General features: G+C 39.0%; 1 protein-coding gene across 1 annotated transcript in view; it reads right to left on the bottom strand.

Moving 5' to 3' along the window:
* SLC6A3 (solute carrier family 6 member 3) overlaps nucleotides 1–19,519 on the bottom strand; it is a 96,829-nt gene that overhangs the window by 40,343 nt on the left and 36,967 nt on the right. Inside the window, exons 6-8 of the mRNA XM_020976729.2 lie at nucleotides 18,846–18,980; nucleotides 10,924–11,027; nucleotides 6,919–7,043 (exon numbers count right to left, since the gene is read on the bottom strand). Of these exons, the coding sequence (XP_020832388.1) occupies nucleotides 6,919–7,043; nucleotides 10,924–11,027; nucleotides 18,846–18,980 (364 nt within the window). The remainder of the gene's footprint in view (nucleotides 1–6,918; nucleotides 7,044–10,923; nucleotides 11,028–18,845; nucleotides 18,981–19,519) is intronic.

The raw sequence follows: 19,519 nt of genomic DNA on the forward strand, positions 1-19,519 counted from the left end.
TCATTTTTTCCTGGGGCAGCTAGGTGGCACAGTGGATAGAGCTCCTACCTTGGAGTCAGGAGGAGCTGAGTTCAAATGTGGCCTCAGACACTTGACACTTACTAGCTTCTATGATCCTGGGCAAGTCACTTAACCCTGATTGCCTCACCAAAAAGCAAAAAAAAAAAATAAAAAGAATCATTTTTCCTCAGGCTGTATTACTCTCAAACATCTCTGACTTCTCTACCATGCATGCCTCTATGGCTGACACCTTTGTGGGCCCTTTCCCTTACTTTTCAGCTTCCTTTCATGTGTTGTCTTCCCCTGTGAGATTATAAGCTCCTCAAGGGCAGGGGCTGTCATTCTTTCTCAATATTTGTAGCCACAATGCTTAGCACAGTGCCTGGCATATAGTAGGGGCTTAACAAATGTCTACTGACTAAGACTATTGGCTGGGTGACTATGACAAAGATGGATGGAATGAACCTCTAAGGAGGAAAAGTTGTTGATGGATGATAAGGAAAGGATGGTAAGGAGGCAAAAGCAAAACACAAGGAAAATGATTCTTTCTAGCCAAGAATTTTGAGGCGGCATGAGAGACTTGTAGGATCATTTATCTAGAGCTAGAAGGGGACTGAGTGGCCATTTAATCCAACTCCCTCATTTTTACAGAAGGTGAAACTGAGGCCCAGGGAAGTTAAGTGACCTGTTCAAAGTCACACAGGTAGTAAATGTCAGGGATGGATTTTTGAGCCTAGATTCTCTAACTTCAGAATAAGTCTTCTTTCCACGGTACCAGGCAGTCTTCCCAAGGAATACCCAATACTAGAGAGGGTGGCTGGGACCGTATTATCTTCTGGAGGGATCTCTGTTTCTACAAGCAGCAGAATACAGAAAAGGTGTCATTAGAAATGAATGCAATAATTGTGACTCTCCCCCTCCAAGTTCAGAACACCAGTCATCTGAACTCCTGGTTATAAAGGTGAGGAAACATGACCGCTAATCTTTTCCAGATTTTCTCAGAGTATCAACACCCTGGAGAACCATTATCACATAGACATATGCCCAGGAGGTAGCAGCTTAGAAAGCAATGGCCTGACTTTGAATATATGGAAAGGTGGGCCTGGAGGCAAAGCGAGGTTAAGGTCCGTGTTAGAATAAATATAACACCATATTCTTGTACTGCATTTTTCCTTATGTTTCTCCTTACTCTCTATATAACAGATCCGTAATTCTTATTTGGAGTCACTTGACTTGTGACGACAAGGGCCTGGGAAAGGGAAATTTTGTTCCCCATATAAGCCTACCCAAGCCATAGTAAAATATGAGATTAAGTAAGCAAGCTTCCCCTTTTCAGACCGGGAAACAGGGTGGAGGAGAGTAAAATCAGGCTTGATGGATGGCCTGCAAAGCCCTTTGAACTCCTGGTAAAAAGGCAAGAAATATTAATAGTTAACCATTATCTACTTTAAGTTCCCACTTTGTGAAATGGGGATAAATGTACTTGTCATTCATCTATTTCAGAGCTATTGTGAAGATTAATTTAGATGTGATTATTAGTCATGGACAATAGAAAACAAAATGTAAATGCTACATGAATAGTTCTATTCTCTACCCTTAGCCAGTGCCAAACAACTCTAAAAAACCCACAACTTTGCCTCTTTCCAACTCCTCCCAACTCCAAGTTGACCTATCCAGTTCTACAGGATAAAAAAAAAAATCAGTGTCTTTATCATATAGATATTTTTCCAGCTGTAGCCCTGGCTCCAATGGAATTCAAAAGAGAATCAGGGCTTGAGCATGGGCAAGAAATACAGAGCACATACTTTCAGTGATTCTCTGAGAGTGAACTGTAGGCTCCATGCTGAATCTCATTTGTCTGAAGGAATCAAAAAGAAGTATGGCACAAATAACCTCAAATAGAAGAAAATGCAATTATCCTTTTTTTTTTGGATGTTTGGTATAATTTTTGGGGTATAATTTAAGAAAAAAATCTCTCAAGTCCTTCAATGCCTCATCATGGCATGGAGGTGATCATGACTTTGCAAATGAGGTGATCAAATGAGATAATGTTTGTAGAAAGCACTCAGCTAGTGCCTAAGACATAGTAGGCACTTTGTTGTTGTTGTTCAGTTGTATCTGACTCTTCGTGATGGGAATTTCTTGGCGAGGATACTGGAGTGGTTTGCCATTTCCTTCTCCAGCTCATTTTACAGATTGTGGAACTGAGGCAACTAGGGTTTAAGTGACTTTCCCAGGGTCACACAGCTAAGAAGTGTCTGAGGCCAACTTTTCAACTCAGATCTTCCTGATTCCAAGCCCAGCACTCTATTCATTATGCCACCTAGCTGCCCCCTAGTAGGCACTACATAAATTCTTATTCCTTCCCTTCCCCCTTCCTCTCTTCTTGAAGTCCATATCAATAAGTCCTAGGGAAGGCTTTGAATACAGGCTGCTGAATAGACTCTGACTTTTGTCTAAAGACTAGCTTTGATTCAACAATAGAATGTTGGTCACCAGATGATGAATTTTTTAAGGTCCAACAACTCATGAAGTACTAAAATCAAATGAAGTAATATTTGTAAAAGTATTTAGCACAGTGCCTGGCACATGGTGGGCACTGTATAAATGCTTATTCCCCTTCCCTTTCTCTCCCCTTTTGCCCACTTCCCTTATTTAAGGCATAGAGAAAGCAGATCCACCAGTTATATCACACATCTTTTCAAGGATTGAATATTAGGCAATTAAGTGGCATAATGGACCAATGTAGGACTAGAAGACAGAAAGATCTAAGTTCAAAATCTGCCTTAGACACTTATTAATTATGTGACCCTGCCCAAGTCACTTAACTTTTCTTTGTCTTAGCATCCTCATCTGTAAAATGGGGCTATTAACAGCACCTATCTCCCAGGGTGTTTTCTATGTAAAGCACTTTGTAACCTTCACAGAGCTACATAAATGCTAACTATTTCTAATAAATTACACACATACTAATGGATTAAAGGGGAAATGATTAGATATATCTAAAGAAGCAGAAGTCAAACCAGGATGCAACTTAAACCCATGGATAATCCATAGAGCAGACAGGTTTTACCAAAGATAATTAAAAAAATTGACCATAATTCTAAAATGCTTTTCATACAGAGAGCATCAAGCCACCTGGTATGTTTTTAGTTTTTTCAAAGATATATAGATTCTAGAAGGAGTGTTTCTCTATTTCAAACTTTCTCAAACCTAAACATGGTGCTGCAATTTAGAAGTGGAAGGAACTCAGAGGTAAAAAATTCCAAACTTCCTTGTTTACAGATGAGGAAAGTGAGGTCACATAGGTTGGAAGTAAGAGAGCAAGGACCGAAACATAGGTCCTCCTTTCAGAGCTCTTTCAATGTACCAAACTATCTCCCCAAACTGAACAAGTGTCTGCTGGAACACTAAGTCATTTCATTTTCTTCCTTAAGAACTAGAACCCACACTGATCCATCTACAGATTTCTGAAGCCTACTATTAGGAGTTAAGAACAGGCTATAATGTCATTCTAAACTAAGCTTTCTCACCATTCCTGATTTAACAGAGGCACATTTTCAAATAGAGTCTTTGCCTTTCGACACCTCTACGGATTCCAAATGCCACATACGACGCACAAGAAGAGACCAGCAAGCTTTGCAGAATGTAATATCAACATCCTCTTCTTTCATTTCTTTAGGTGGGTTAATATTTTCTGGAGAATTAGAACCATAAATGACATTTACTTTACTTGTCACTGTAGCAGATGGAAGATTTTAACCTTTACTATCAGGGGTTAATGTAGGTTTTTGTAAGCACTTCTATTTATCATAATAAAGGGCAAAACCAGCAGTAAAAATGCAGACATGCAATGGTAAGTAAATTCCACCACCCCAGTTTTGGTTTTTTTAAAAAATTACTTCTTTCTCTTACTCTGCCCCAGGATTTTTAAATTTTCTATGGTTTACATGAACACAGCATTACTTATTCAGGGGCCTCATTTAGCTACAGAGTACTAATTGAATTTAAGGTGGAAAGAATTATCTTTGCTACAAATAGCACCTCAGGGGAACAGCCCTGAAGTGGACTTTGAAGACTGTCAATGAGTAACAAGCACCACAGACTAGAGGAATGAGGGCTTTAAGGCCATGCCTACACTGGCAAATTAGTGGTGACATGAAAAAAAGATGTCCTAGAGTGAAATCAGCCTTAGGATTACCTGACCTCATTATCCAACTCTCCAAAAGCAAATAAATTATTCAAGATGCAACTGAATTTTTGAGAGACTTTCTGGAACTCCAAATTAAGACATGATTTTGGGCTACTAGTCCTACCAAACCACTGTATCAGAATATGCTAATTAATAACAATGTTATCTTTGGTGTCTTATAGAAATGGTGGCTTTTTCCAAGGCTTGGTGTTTTCCCTTTCACGAAGTGCTGGTGGAATAAATCATGCCGGTGGACATTGTGTTTCTTCACATATACAAGTGAAAACCTGATATACAGTCTCTCTTCTCCTTTTTTCTCAAATTATACCAGAGATGCATAGATTGTTAAAGATGGAAGGGAATTTAAAGCTTGCCTCAATCAAACAACTCAGGCCTTCAGATTCCAAGCCTAGTGTTCCATCCACTTGACCAATCTAATTTTCACCTGAGCATATAAAGAATCCTCCCTCTCCTGCCATGACCTTCTAGATTTGCTGTGGTTGTTTAGTCATTTTTCGGTTGTGTCCTGAATTTTTGTGACCCCATTTGGAATTTTCTTGACAAAGATACTAGAGTGGTTTGCCATTTCCTTCTCCAGCTAATTTTACAGCTAAGGAAACTGCGGCAAACAGAGTTAGGTGACTTGCCTAGGATCACACAGCCAGTAAGTGACTGAGGCCAGATTTGAACTCATGAAGATGAGTCTTCCTGATTCCAGGCTAGTATTCTGTCTACTGTGCCACCTAGCTGACCTTCTAGATGATCGGAGGCAAAATTTGAAATTCACAGACATGCTTTCAAGTGACTTCATCTGGAATTACATTTAATTTTGAACTTTTCACCTGGCAAAGAATTTGATCAGATTTACTCTGGGCACAACATCACTGGAATCTATTGACATGTCACTCTCCTGTCCAGCTAATGCCTCCTTACCACCTCTAGAATCAAGCACAAACTCCTTTTTTTGTTATTTTAAAGTTCTCCACAACCTGCTCTGACACATTGCTTCATGCACTCTGAGGTCTTGCCTCACTGGCTTTCTGGCTGTTCCTCATACTTGAAATTCCACCTCCCATTTCCAATGCACTTCACCCCTGCTCCACCCTTTAGAATGCCAAGTTTCCTTCACAGCTTGTGTCTGGCCTTTTGTCATTCTTTCATTTAATACTGCCTCTCTCCTGAAATGAACTTGTAATTATTTTGTATGTGTGCATGCATTGTTTCCCCTTTATGGAATGGAAGCTCCTTGGGTGGAGGGCAGAGACTGTTTCATTCTTGTCTTTGTATGCCCAGGACCTACCTAGCACTGTACCTGGCACATAGTAGGCATTGCGTAAATGCTTGTTGATTGGCTGATTGATTGAATCCCTTTTATCTGATCCTGTTAACCCAAACAGTAGAATCCATTTAAAAAATAAAGTATTCTCATAGTATGGACGTCCCATTCTATGGGAACAGTCCTGAGCCTCTGTTTTCCAATACAAAGTACAGTACAGGCTATTGAGGAATGGACAGAAGAGGCCATTATCTTTAATAGTATTCAACCATGCTGCGATTTGAAAGTATTTTAGGAGGGCTTGCAACCATTCTAATGAATAACTCAAAGACCCTCTTGTCACATTAAAAATTTTCCCTCTAGAAAAAAAATTATATGTAGATAGATAGATAGATAGATAGATAGATAGATAGATAGATAGATAGATAGAAGGCACAGGGTGAGTTGAAGATTAAGGGGTCATATCTGGAGAATAAAATTAAGGGATGAGAGAGGATTATACTCAGAGAAGAAGAAAGGGAGAGGTAGAATGGGGTAAATTATCTCACAAAGAAAAAACAGAAAAGAAAAGTCTCTTACAGTGGAGGGGAAGCAGGGGAAAGTGAGAGGGAATGAATAAATCTTATTCTCATAGGATTTGGCTTAAGGAGGGAATAACATACACATTCAATTAGGTATGGAAGTTTGTCTTACCCTACAAGAAAATAGGGGGAGAAGGGGACAAGAGAGCAGGGGGATGATAGAGAGGAGGGCAGATTGGAAAAGGATGTAATCAGAAGTAAATACTTCTGAGGAGGAACAGGGTCAAAAGAAAAAATAGAATAAATGGGAGGGCAGAATAGGATTAAGGGAAATAGAGTTAGTTTTTCACAACATGTCTACTATGGAAGTGTTTTGCATAACTGCACACATACAACCTATATTGAGTTGCTTGCCTCTTTAATGAGGGTGGGTGGGGAGGGAGGAAGAGAGAAAATTTGAAACCTAAAGTTTTAAAAACATATGTTTAAAAAAAAACTTTTCATGTGCTATCGGGAAATAAGAAATACAGGAAATGGGGTACAGAAGTCTATCCTGCCCTACAGGAAAATAAAATAGAAGGGGAAGAGAATAAGAGAAGGGGGGAGAGAAAGAAAAGAGGACAGACTAGGGGAAGGGATATTCAGAATGCGTGCCATCTTGGGGTAGGGGAAGGGTGAGATGGGGTGAAAATTTGAAACTCAAAAACTTGTGGAAATGAATGTTGAAAACTACAAATAAATAAATTTATATTAAAAAAAAAGAAAAAAAATTTCCCTCTAATTTTGAGAAGTCTGTCACCTTCCTCTCAGGGTAGTTTACAATGAGATGTCCACAACTGAGACCAAGTGTGTCAGGACAGGATTATGGCTGATAAATCCGGGCCAAAGCCACTTTCATGTGTTAGAACTGGTAACTGTCACATACTCACCATCTTTGGCCACATCACCAATGGGCACATTGTGTTTCTGTGACATGTAGCCCAGAAAGGAGAAGATGACAAAGCCAGAAAAGAAACTCGTCAGGGAGTTGACAGAGGTAGTGATGATCGCATCTCTGGGAAAACACAAAACAAGTCATCATGAAGCAGAGGAAGATTATGGGAACAGATGTAATTTTCAACTCATTATTTTTAATTTACTGGGACTTGAAGAAGTGGGGCCAAGGAGGAGGGCAGGGCCATTATTTAAGGCATTTTTGTAAAGGAGCCTGTTTTTTCAGAATGAAAATGATCAACCTATCTACTCTGGTTAACAGAGCAGTTTCCTGCAAGCTTTTTTATCCAGGGCAGCTCTTCTGTCCTTAGAGTAACCCCACCGAAGACCAATGCCAGTCTCACCTCTAGGGGCCTCTCTGACACCTCTGACCCTCAGATGAATATACTCAACTGGGTTTCTGCAAGCAAGAGTCTGAGCAGGTCAGGTTCTCTTGGTCCTGTTTGTTACTTGGTAAGGGGCAGAAGAGGAACTCTTCTGCACAACATCCTTATGTACTGGCTGTGTAACCCAGGGCAATTCACTTAAACTTTCAGTCTTCTGGGCAACTCTCTAAGACTCTAAGTCCCAGAGAAGGTGCTAACCAGTATTCATAGAGGTAGTTTCCCCACCCAGGAGTTCCCTATACCAATGAAATCATCATTCCAGTCATTATCCCTATGCCAGGAGCATGATACAAAAGTTCAAATCTCTGACATTTAAACCAGGAGTAAAGCTAGAAATTCCTGAATTGATTTAAATCACATGTCTGGCACATAGTAGGCACTTAATAAATGTTTATTGATTGAGATAATAAATTAAAGGATTTTAATGGCATTCAAGGAATTGTATGATTGGAAGAGAAAAAAAGCTAGTCCCATGGCAAGAGTGAGGGAAGACAGGGGGCATGCATCTTAATTGCTGGAGGAAACTCCCAAATTGGTGAGATCACAGTTCCATTTGAGTATTTTAATGTATTCAATGTATATATTTATACCATGTTCCAAAAATAATATTTGAGTTGTTATGCATTTCTTAAATGAAGTTTCCAGAATTAAATAATTCATTCTACAAATAGTACGGGAGAGATGGGAAGGCCCAGAAACATGAATCATAGAATCAAATAGTTATAGAGTTGGTAAGGATCTTAGAAGTTATCTGGTCTAACCCTAAATTCAATGCATAACTTTCTTCTATACCATCCTCACTCAACAAGTGACCATCCAGCCTCTGGTCAATCACTTACTTGTATGCTGCGGGGAAGGGTATAAAGCAACATTCAGGTTCATAGGAAGAACTTTGGTTACTGATACCTGTCATCACCATTATTATTTGGGCACATTATGTTATTTTTATTTAGCTTCTTAGAAGGCTAAATACTGTTGAGATGAAAATCCAAATATGACAATTCAAACCAAAAGAGGTTTACTTAAAAAATATAAATATATGTACACATACATACACATACACAGACATATAGTCTTAATACCTAATTTGCAAGGAGATTCTGTGAACTGATTGCTAACCATTTTTTTGGAGGGGGGAGATTTTTTACCTTAATACAGTATTGTTATTTTAAGTTTTTACTCCATAAACATTCTTTAAAGCAATCACAATGTTCAGAAATGGAGCTTTGATTTTTCCTTCGTATTTATTTGGTCTCCCCATATTCCTGTCTACAGTATCTTTTTTGATACAAAAGAAGGTAAATAATCAGCCTATAAAGGTCAAAGACACCAGTATCTCCACATAAAATCCCTGGGTTATTTTCAGTGAGATTCTTTGGCCAGAGAATTCATGTCAACAAGCTGCATATGTCACTTTTTATAGGCAACACAGCCCAAAATGAGCTTACCCAACTGCTGCTGGGGAGAAAAGAAGGGAAGGGGGAAAGGAACAAGCATTTATTAAGCACCTACTATATGCCAGACAGTGTGCTAAGGGCTTTACAATATTATCTCATTTGATCATTACAGATATTCTCTAATTCGACTTCATTGGAAAGAAGAAACACTTGGTGATTTGTGATAGAAGGCAGTCAGATTCTCTGTTCCATTTCACAGACTTGTCCAGGGACATGTGTAGTGCTGCTCAGAATTACTCAATGCTTTTTTGAACATATTTCAGATTTTCCTCTGCAGGAGTGAACATAGTAGAAGAGATGGATGAATAAGAATTTAAAGATTATTTTCATAATATGCTATGAATATATATTTTGAATGCTGTCAAACTCTGTAATTTGGTACACGCTTTCAAATTAGCTTCAGATTTTTCTAGCTTTACTCCTTCAGACTGAGGTTAAATGTCATTGGTTTTAGTTTCAGATTATATTTGTTTCATTTTTGACTTTACATCCCCAGGCGCTGGTACTGTGCCTGCCACACTGTAGCTTAATAAATGCTTGTTGATTAATTGGCATTTGATCACATATCTGTGAGTTAGAAAGGGGGTGGGACAGCTGGGGAAAACACTTAGCAATGACAAGAAGTGGGAGCTAACATCAAAGCATGGGCCAGGGAGGGCACTTAATGTAAGAAGAATGATCCCAGAAGATATCATTGTATTATATGATTATCTTACCTGTAACACTTAGTCTTTAGTAAAAGGTTAAATTATGTTTAGAATCATTTGTTTAAGAAGAGAGTGAAGTGTGTCAGATTCCAATCCTTGTTTTAGGTTTCAATCTTGGCTCTGCTACTTGCTAGCTGTGTGACCTTGGTCAAGTCACCTAATCTCTCGAGGCCCCAGTTAAATCACCTTGTAAAATGAAGAAGCTGGACTAGATGACCTGAGGTCCCTTTTAGCTCAAATACGGTCCTGTTATCCATAAGAGAGCTTGTCATTTAGTTGTATCTGACTCTTCATAATCCCATTTGGAGTTTTCTTGGCAAAGATACTGCAGTGGTTTGCCATTTCCTTCTCTACCTCATTTTCCAGATGAGGAAACTGAGGCAAACAGGGTTAAGGGAATTGTCCAGAGTAACACAGCTAGTAAGTATCTGGGACTGGATTTGAACTCACAAAGATGAGTCTTACTGAATTCAAGCCCAGTACACTGTCCACTCAACTACGTACCCGTCCTAGGAGAGATCTATATGAATGTAATGATGAGAGGCTGCTGACTATTATTAAAAAGTTGTTGTTTTTGTTGTTTGTCCTTCGTTCTCAAACAGGACCATGACATCATGGAGGTGATGCCATGACATGAAAATGAATTCGATTTAAGTGAGGGAGGTCTGTGCAAAGTCAACAACCTCACTTTCTCCTACAGAGCTATCTGGGTCCAGCGGCCAGACACACATCAGGACAACTGGAGATAGCCCCCTCCATTAAGAGGAAACTTATCAGGAAAATGTAAAGGGTTGAAAGTGATGGGGAAAAGGGAAGAGCTTGTAAAGGAAAAAATTATAGGTCTTAATAGAGAATTTTTAAATAAAATTTTCAGTTCCTGCACATGGGTACCCTCAAGTCTCATCTAGACGTTAATTCTAAAAAAAATGAAAATCCTACAGAACTAGAGAGGTCATAACAATTTTATTCTTTGTTTTACCTATTTAATGTATGTATTTTAGTCGATTTTAGACAAACCTGTTCTATCCTTATTCTACTTTTACTTTATTCAAAAAGTCTAGCAGAGTTCTGACCATGAGGTCCAAAACTTTGTGTGATAACTGTATTTCAATATGATTTATTACCTTTGTAATCCTATGGGCTTTTAAAAATTTTATGCATTTAAAAACATTACTCTGAGGAATCTAAAGGTTCACCAGCTTACCGGAGTCCACAATAACCAAAAAGGGTAAGTTGAAGATCTAGTTTCTGGGTTTTATAAGCAGTTTTCCCTTTCTCTTCTTCCAGACAGTGACTTCTGTCTCAGTTGTTTAAATATCTCAATAGAAAAAATAAATGACCCACCATTTGATCATTTAAACACTTTCAAAGATAAAGAGTTCAGAGCTTACCTATAACAGTTGTTAGTAAATTTATTGTAACTGGAGAATGCTATTAGCACACCAAACCCAACACCAAGAGAGAAGCATATTTGAGTGGCAGCATCTATCCAAACCTACAAACGGATCCAGAACCAGATACACAAAAGAAGAGAGAGAGAGAGAGAGAGAGCAAGAGAGAGAGAAAGCTGTTATTAGAGATAATTGCAGGAAACTCATTCAGCCCAAAGATGAAAGATAAGAGCTGAATACAAGGTAATTTTGCAAATTACTGCTGCATGCATGCATGTACCCAATCCTGCCCCTCAGATTATTGTTTTCAGTTATGATGTCCCGAGTCCTTGCTGAGGGGAATTGTGCCTGTCCCTGTGTCCTGTTCTTTCTTATGGAAAACAGCATGAGTTTAGACTCAATTCATTATCAAAAGGAAAATGGTATTCAAAACATGATCAGTAGCAAATTAAGACTTTAAGAAATAAATATTTTTTATGGCCTTAGCATAAAAGAGGATATTCTTAAAAAGAGACATCTTTTCTTGGTACCTTCAATTGCTATTTTATCCCTACATAAAGTGCTATTAAAAATAGGTTTCAAAAATAAAACTGTAATACAATAACATTTGCAAGAATAAGAATTTATGAAACCCAGGTTAGCCTGTCCATTCAGAAACTGAATATACACGTCCTAAAAATCTGAATGAGATGCTTTTCTATGGCATCCTTAAGAAACAGATAGTCTATAACCAAGACTGGCCCAGAAGAGATATGAGCAGGGGAGTGCTGGTAAATGTTTAACAACTATTTCTTGGAGGGGGAGGAATGAATACACAACTCACTATTAACATTTCTTAAGTCTAAACAATCAACAAAACAATAAAACAAGTCCTGATTTGCAGCTTTTGCTAATTTCCAAGGCGTAAAGGCACATATTGAAAATTTAATAAATGCTTCCAGCTGGCTCCAACATACCCCTGGATATGAGAATACTGTCCCTCTTAATTCTTTACAGAGCTGGTGGACTATGGGTGTGGAGCATGGCATATGATGCTGGATTTGGCCGATGTGCTGGTTAGTTTTGGCTTTTTTTTAAAACTTTCTGTTTTTATTCTTTGGTTATGTGTGTGTGTGTGTGTGTGTGTGTGTGTATAGAGGGATATATTCAGAAATGAAGATGACATAAAAACAAAAGTAGTAATAAAAATATGTTAAAAAGAAAAACGTGGTCTAAGAAATATATTAAAACATTTTTTCTAAAACCCAAGTTAGCTATGGATCACTCTTCTAATGATACCTTCCTTCTCTCTTTTGTATTTAGCCTATTCCCCAATATATAGAAAGTTATTTATTTGAGTATCTTTTCTGTCATGTCGTGAGCTCCTTGACAGCAACTACTGCTTTGTATATATATTCATATCATATCTATCTTGCATAGAATAGAAACTTTAATGCTATACTTACATGAAATGTCTGTATACATCAAGAGATATTGTGTGAGTCAAGGATAACATGCAAGGATAACCATGCATGTCATGGATCAATTTCTACACTGATAGAGTGAGTTGTGTTACTTACAAATATTCTCAAGAATTTGGTTCCTAACCAAACACTAGTGAACTCTTCATTATCCACGTGAAGTTTGTCCTCATTCTCTACATCAGGGGTTCTTAACCTTGCTTGTGTCCTGGACCCTTTTGGCAGTCTAGTGAAGCCTATGGACTCCCTCTCAGAACAATGTTTTTAAACACATGAAATAAAATTTATGGGATTACAAAGGAAACCATTTGTAACAGAATACAGTTATCAAATTAAAATGAAACAAAACACAGGGTAAGAACTTTCACTCTCTGTGCAGAGCTGACCCTGTGGTTGAGCCTTCTTCCCAATTCATCCTCTGCAGATAATTCTTTTTTATGTGGGGTGGGGTGGCTGAGGAAACTGGTTCAGACCTCTTACTTTGTCTGCAGACAATTCTTTCCTGCCCTAATGCAACTACATAAAGACCCGCACGCTTACTGCCCATCCACTGTCCTGGCCTAAAAACGCATGGAGTCCACTGGGTGGCTAGAAGACTGGGAAGGAGTAGAAGGAAGAGACCAGGAAGCCTTGGTAGCAAGTACTCTTCTAACCTCCTTCTTCAATGTTCTTCTGGAGGTGACGCACAACTTTTCTCCCTCAGTTTATACCAAAATGTTCGTGACTTGTCAGTCAGGTGGTGTCATTTTCCTCAAACGGAAAAGTGATTGCTGGGGGTGGTAAGGAATGATGGCAGCAGCGACAATGTTCACAACAGTCCTGAAGGGACCTGTAGCAGAAATAGTCCTTCCCTTCTCTGGATCCAAACTTACTTCAGCTTGACATTTCTCAAGGCCAATCACAATCTGCTAGGCATCTCCCATGTGTGTTAACAGGGGCAGGTTTCTCTTCAAGTCTGACTCCTGGGTGGATCGCTAGTCAATTATTATTTCCTTCTGACATGTCCAGCTTCAAGTTTCGCCTTGGTTCTTAGCTGGTTATTGTTGTGCCTGCTTCTTATCTTAGGACTGACATAAATTTCTTCAGCTCTCCTCCCTGAAAGACTAAACTCAGAGACCTGCCAACCTCAGGCTAAGGACCTTGGCCTTTTCTTTCAACAGCTCTTTCTGCTTAGGGTGACCTAACCAGTACACTTTTTCAAACCTTATCTTTGCAGGCTAGGTAGGTCATGACTAAGGCAATAGCCATTTGCCCAATTATCACCAAATAGCCCTGGGGTTCAAGGTTCCCCAGTTGTATAAACTCTAAATTTTTCTTACAAATCCAAGGAAATAAGGCGGTGGAGAAAAGGTATAGAGGCAATCCATGACTTGGAGGAAAGATCATTGTATCTGCTGATTGCTCTGAAGCTTTCTTGGCCTGTTTGTATGGAATGAGCTGCTTGAATCCTCATATCCACTACTAGGGTCAAACGAGCCTGCTCAAAGTTTTATGCCCCCCTCCAATCTGAAAGGGGTTCACCCTTTGTGAGGTGAAAATGATCCCTTTCCTAAATGGATACTACCCCTATATCAGTATTGCAACTAGGAGAAGCTAGAAGACCAATCAGAATGCTTGTGAGAGATTTTGCTGCCACTCCAACATGAACCAGCAGTTTGTAGTGGAAGGCATTGAAGGAGGAGGTATTCTGGTTCCATGTATTTGTGGACGTGAGAATTGCCACAACTATCTTCGGGCAGAATTGGAGTAGTAGCAGAGAGATGACTGAAGGAAAAGTCTTGAGGATGAACACAGCCTCTTCCCGTGGAAGCTCTTCTTAGTGCTCTACTCTGTGGGGTGACTGCCTAGGAAAGCAGCTTCAGAGGGCAGAGAATGTGATAATTGTAGTGTGTCTGTGTCTCCTATGAGCTACTATGGTGTCTTGTATTCTCTGGCTGTACTTGGTGTCTGCTTTCTGGTCATTAATGTCAACCCAGACATAAAATGGTATTCTCAGCAAAGGTGTTCACTATCATAAAGGAAGATGATTGTATCATATTTTGCAATTGGGGTTTAGTGACTTGCCTAGGGTCACACAGCCAGTGTCAAGCATCTGAGACCAGATTTGAACTCACGTCCTCCTGAGTCCAGGGGAAGAGGAAACTGAAGCCCAAAGAGTGGCTTAGCTTGTCATCTAGATAGTCATCAGTAGACCTGGTATTCAAGCCCAGATCTTTTCTCTCCAAATCCAGTCCCTTTCTGCCTTTAATGTCTTTCCCAAGATCCAAATGGAAGAGAGATTCTCACTTGACGGTGAGGTTCTCCAGATCCTCCTTTTTATAGATAATGTTGGGCTAATTGCATCAAGTCCCAGAACATTACCAAGCTTCCTCCATGTGCTCAAAAGAGATTGGCCCAAGAATCCACTTTCTTGGATGAAAAAGGCCTATTGTCCAGACTAGGAATTGCAGTTGAACGACAAGTTCATTGAAGTCATATGGTGGTACAAATACCCAAAACATGCACTGCATATGGATGTATGAGTTACGGCCAAAATGAAACACAGGGATGAAAGGGCTGGATTTCATTTAGAAAATGGGCAGTGCTTTTTAACAATCACAGGCTGCTGCTCAGAGTGAAAACACATCTTTAAAAAATATATATATTCTCACAGAAATGGTGTACATTTGAGAACCTTGGATTACCATAATCTTTGCAAGATCAAAGTTGCACATATTCCAAAGAGCCACAGAGAGGAACACAGTGGACATAGGTAGGCTGCATCATTCTTCTAGTTATGCCCCCTATTTAAAAAGTGGTAAAATACATATATCAGTGAGGAAATGTATAATCATCAAAGGATGTGGGCTCATCCTGTTGGGCAAACAAAAGTCAATAGATGGAGAGAGCTCAAGTGCTGCTTTGACATACATTAAATTGAAAAAGACCTACAGGAAGGACAACAGTATTATGGGTAGGCCCTCTGTGGAGGAACTATAGATGAACATGGACAAGATTCATATAGGACAAGAGATGGGTTTCATTTTTTTTTTTAGTGAGGCAACTGGGTTTAAGTGATTTGCCCAGAGTCACACAACTAGGAAGTATTATGTGTCTGAGGCCGAATTTGAACTCAGATCCTCCTGAATCCAGGGCTGGTGCTCTATCCACTGCACCACCTAGCTGCCCCATGGGTTTCATTTTGAACTGATAGAGGGAATTCCTGCAGTGATGGGATCACTTTCCTTAAAAGAAGAAGGCAATTGATAGGGGGAGAGGGAGGAACTTTGTCTAGTGTTAATCATGGTGCACAAAACATTGACTCATAATGATGGAGATTTTGCTTCCTGAGAAGATCAAACTTGTCACAATATCTTCCCCTACCATGTTGATGAGTATGGTACTAAAAAATCTTTCCCAGCCAAGGAAATAAGACATACTTAAGAGATAGTTCAGCGGCACAGTGGATAGAGTGCAGGAAGACATCTTCCTAAGTTCAAATCTGACCTCAGCCACTTGCTAGCTGTGTGACCCTGGGAAAGTCAATAACCCCCTTTGCCTCAGTTTCTTCATATGTAAAATGAGTTGTAGAAGGAAATGGAAAACCACTCCTGTATCTCTGTCAAAACTCCAAATGAGGTCACAGAGAGTTAGACATGACTGAAAACCAACTTAACAACAAGAAAGGAGACTGCCAGTAGCCACAAAGGATAAGGCAGCACTTCTGCCATCTAAGAAAATGTTTGCAATTGCCTTTAGTGATTCTGAGGAAACTTGTAGGAAGAGAGTAATACACCTTAAAGTAACTAGACACACTGAAAGGCTTAGAGATTTGCCTGGAGATGGAGATGTTAAGTGACTCATCACAGCCAGTATGTCAGAATCAGGATTTGAAATCAAGCCTTAATAATTCCAAGGCCAGTTCCTTATTCATTACAAAATGCTGCCTTTATAGAGAAGTTATTATGATAGTCGGGATGGTTGGTAAGATGAACTTATACTAGTGCGGAGTCAATGAGATTAGAAAAGAGGGGATAGATGTGAAACATATAGACATAGAACTGAAGAGTACTTGGGAGCCAAGTGGAGATGAGAGGTGAACCTAAGCTTCCATACTATTAGAATTGGGCCTGACAAAGAAGGTTGTGGACATAGCATTGAAGGGCATAGCTACATCTTAAATAACGTATTGAAAATCCTAGACTCTATGATAAGACAGGAAGATGCTTCCCAGGTTCCCAGAGGTTGGATGTTGGATTTTGTATCTTGGTCCAGAAAAAAGAAAGGAGAAAAGGTCATGGTTATCCATGGATCTTCCTTCTTCCTCACCTCTCAAATCCAATCAGTTACCAAGTCCTCTTTAATTCCATGTGCAAAATATCTCTTGTATCTAACTGCTCCTCTCCGTTCCCATTGACACCACACTAGTGTAAGCCCTTTTAACAACTCTCTGAGCTGTTCAAATAACTTCCCTATAGATGCAGTATGGCATAATGAATTAAAAGCTGATCTTAGGGTCAGGAAGACCTGGGTTCAAGTCTCAACTCTGACACAGCAATAATATGACTTTGGGTAAGGCACTTCCTTAATGCCCCTAAGCAATTCTCTAAGGCTGTAAATTTCAGAAAAGTTGATGATCTTCATGGATAGAGGAAGTTTCTTCGCCAGGAGTTTCCTCTACCAATGAAATCATGGTTCTGGTTCCAAACAAATATCTATTATAATATCTATCTGCCTATCTATCTATCTATCTATCTATCTATCTATCTGTCTGTCTGTCTGTCTGTCTGTCTATCCATCCATCCATCCATCTACCTACCTACACAAACACACATATGTGTGTATGTGTAACCAGGCAACTTTTTAAGACTATTAGTTACAGGTGAGTTACCAATCTGCTATTGTGGAATGAGCCTTCATACTGGAAGTTCCCTATACTGATGAAATTACATGTGTGTATGTATATATATGTAATACAGTACATATTTATGTGCACATATGTATATGCACATATCTGCATACACACATAAATTTATATACATGTACATCACATATATGCATGTGTTATGCATACACACAGACATGCGTACATGTACATCACATATATGTGTGTACATGTTTATATGTGCACATATATAATATGCACTACACATGTGTGTGTGTCTACACACACACACACACACACACACACACACACACACACACACTTTTATCTGTATAGAACAACAGTTTAATTGTCAAACCCTATCCTGTCCCTCTAGTTTTACTAAGTAACACTTCAGGAAAGACAATTTTCACAGGCCAAGATTGTCATCACAGGAGTTGAAAGAAGTAGAATTTTCTCAATCTAAGTTAAATAAGGCCTGAACTCACAGAGCAGCAGCTTAGAGAGAATCAAGGGATTTCAAAGTAGAGACCTAAAATGTTAGAGTTCTTCAGCTCGTCAATCGGTGTCACTTGTTGGAATCTATGTCTCCAAAGAACTTCAGAGAGCTTCTAGGGCTATAACTTATAGAACACGTATTCCCTCCATACACAGTTTGCCTCCATGCACATTTCCCGTGTGTGTGCTTCTCCAAATGTGTTCCTTGGTGGTACATGTTCATTATGTGTATCCTTTCTCCCACTTGTGCTATAGTCACCTGTAGGAGAGCATAGCTGTGTATTTATGTGGAGAATCTTGTCCATGATTGTTCTATTCTGTTTAAGTGTTTTTGCTGTGAACTACTATATCCTCTAGCCAGTCTAGTAAAAGAATCCCATCAGTGGGTCTTAGGATCAATAAATTTGAATGTCTGCTGATCCATAAAATCCCTCAAACCTGGGGTCATTTCACTTTCTGTGAGTCATTCGGGGAAAGGCACCCTACATACTACATTTGTATAGACAGTTATATTTATCTTGCTTATAACACCTAACACAGTGGAAATAACAGTACTCTAGGGTTGTGTGATTGCTGTTTATGATGCTAACAAGATTATCAGGTGATTTATACACGTTTGTTCTGCCAAAATGAATTGTTTACTATTAATACATTCCCCTGAACCAGCATTAATTTGGGTTAATAATACCTAAATGTGGAAAGCCTAAATTTACTAATAGATTATTTGGTTAAATACTAATGTTATTTTCTCTTTAAGGATTGTGACCATAATCTCTCCTTCCTCTGCTCTCCTAGATTCTAGAGCACTTAATGTTTCTAACTCTTCTAAAGAATTTATCATCTACATCCTTTTATTATAACTCCCTGTCCATATGCCTTAGATACTCAATTAGATTATAAATTCCTGTAGGGCAAGGATGGTGTCATACTTTTTTGAATTTCCTACCTAACCTGGTCTCTTTTGTATAGTTGGTGCTCAACAAATATATCGTGATGAAATAAGTAACATACCATCATCCTGCTTCCCTTATGAATCGTTAGCATAAATATTCTAGGTGACAAAAGACAAACTCATAAGTGAATAAGGAACACACACTCACGGATGCCTCACAGAGACGGTAGAAATCAACACTCAAATAGGCCTTAATGCCGTCGATGGCTCCTGGAAGGGTGACCCCACGTAGTAGCAAGGCTGTGAGGACTACATACGGCATGGTGGCTGTAATCCATACCACCTGAATGGAAAATCATGGTAATTATCCTCCTTCATTTCATTCTTGGTATCACTTTAGTTTCTCTCTCTCTCTCTCTCTTTCTCTCTCTCCCCACATCCACACCCACACATTTTTACACACATACAGAGAGAGAGAGAGAGAGAGAGAGAGAGAGAGAGAGAGAGAGAAGTATAGTGTATACTATAGGTATGTACACTCACATCTTGGCCCACTGAAAACAAGCAGGCACCAAATTTATGAACACAATATCCCAAAATATTTTGAAAGTGAAAAAAAAGTTTTTTTACATTTAGTGAATATTAAGATGTCTGACATATTTTAACTGAAAAAATATATATAGGATTCAGCCACATTAAGACAATCAAATAAAGGCAATCATTTTCCCCTTTCATCTTGCCTCTCATTCTCTATGACAGATTCAGAGGTCTGATTCAGAGGCATAATTAATTGCTTTTGTTTTAACTATCAGGATTTTTTTGGGGGGTTAAGATTTTATAAATGATGTCTTTATAAATAACATGCTTAGACTCAAGCAATCT

This window comes from Phascolarctos cinereus, unplaced genomic scaffold (assembly GCF_003287225.1).
Source record: "Phascolarctos cinereus isolate Bilbo 61053 unplaced genomic scaffold, phaCin_HiC Scaffold_4;HRSCAF=312, whole genome shotgun sequence".
Taxonomy (NCBI): Eukaryota; Metazoa; Chordata; class Mammalia; order Diprotodontia; family Phascolarctidae; genus Phascolarctos; species Phascolarctos cinereus.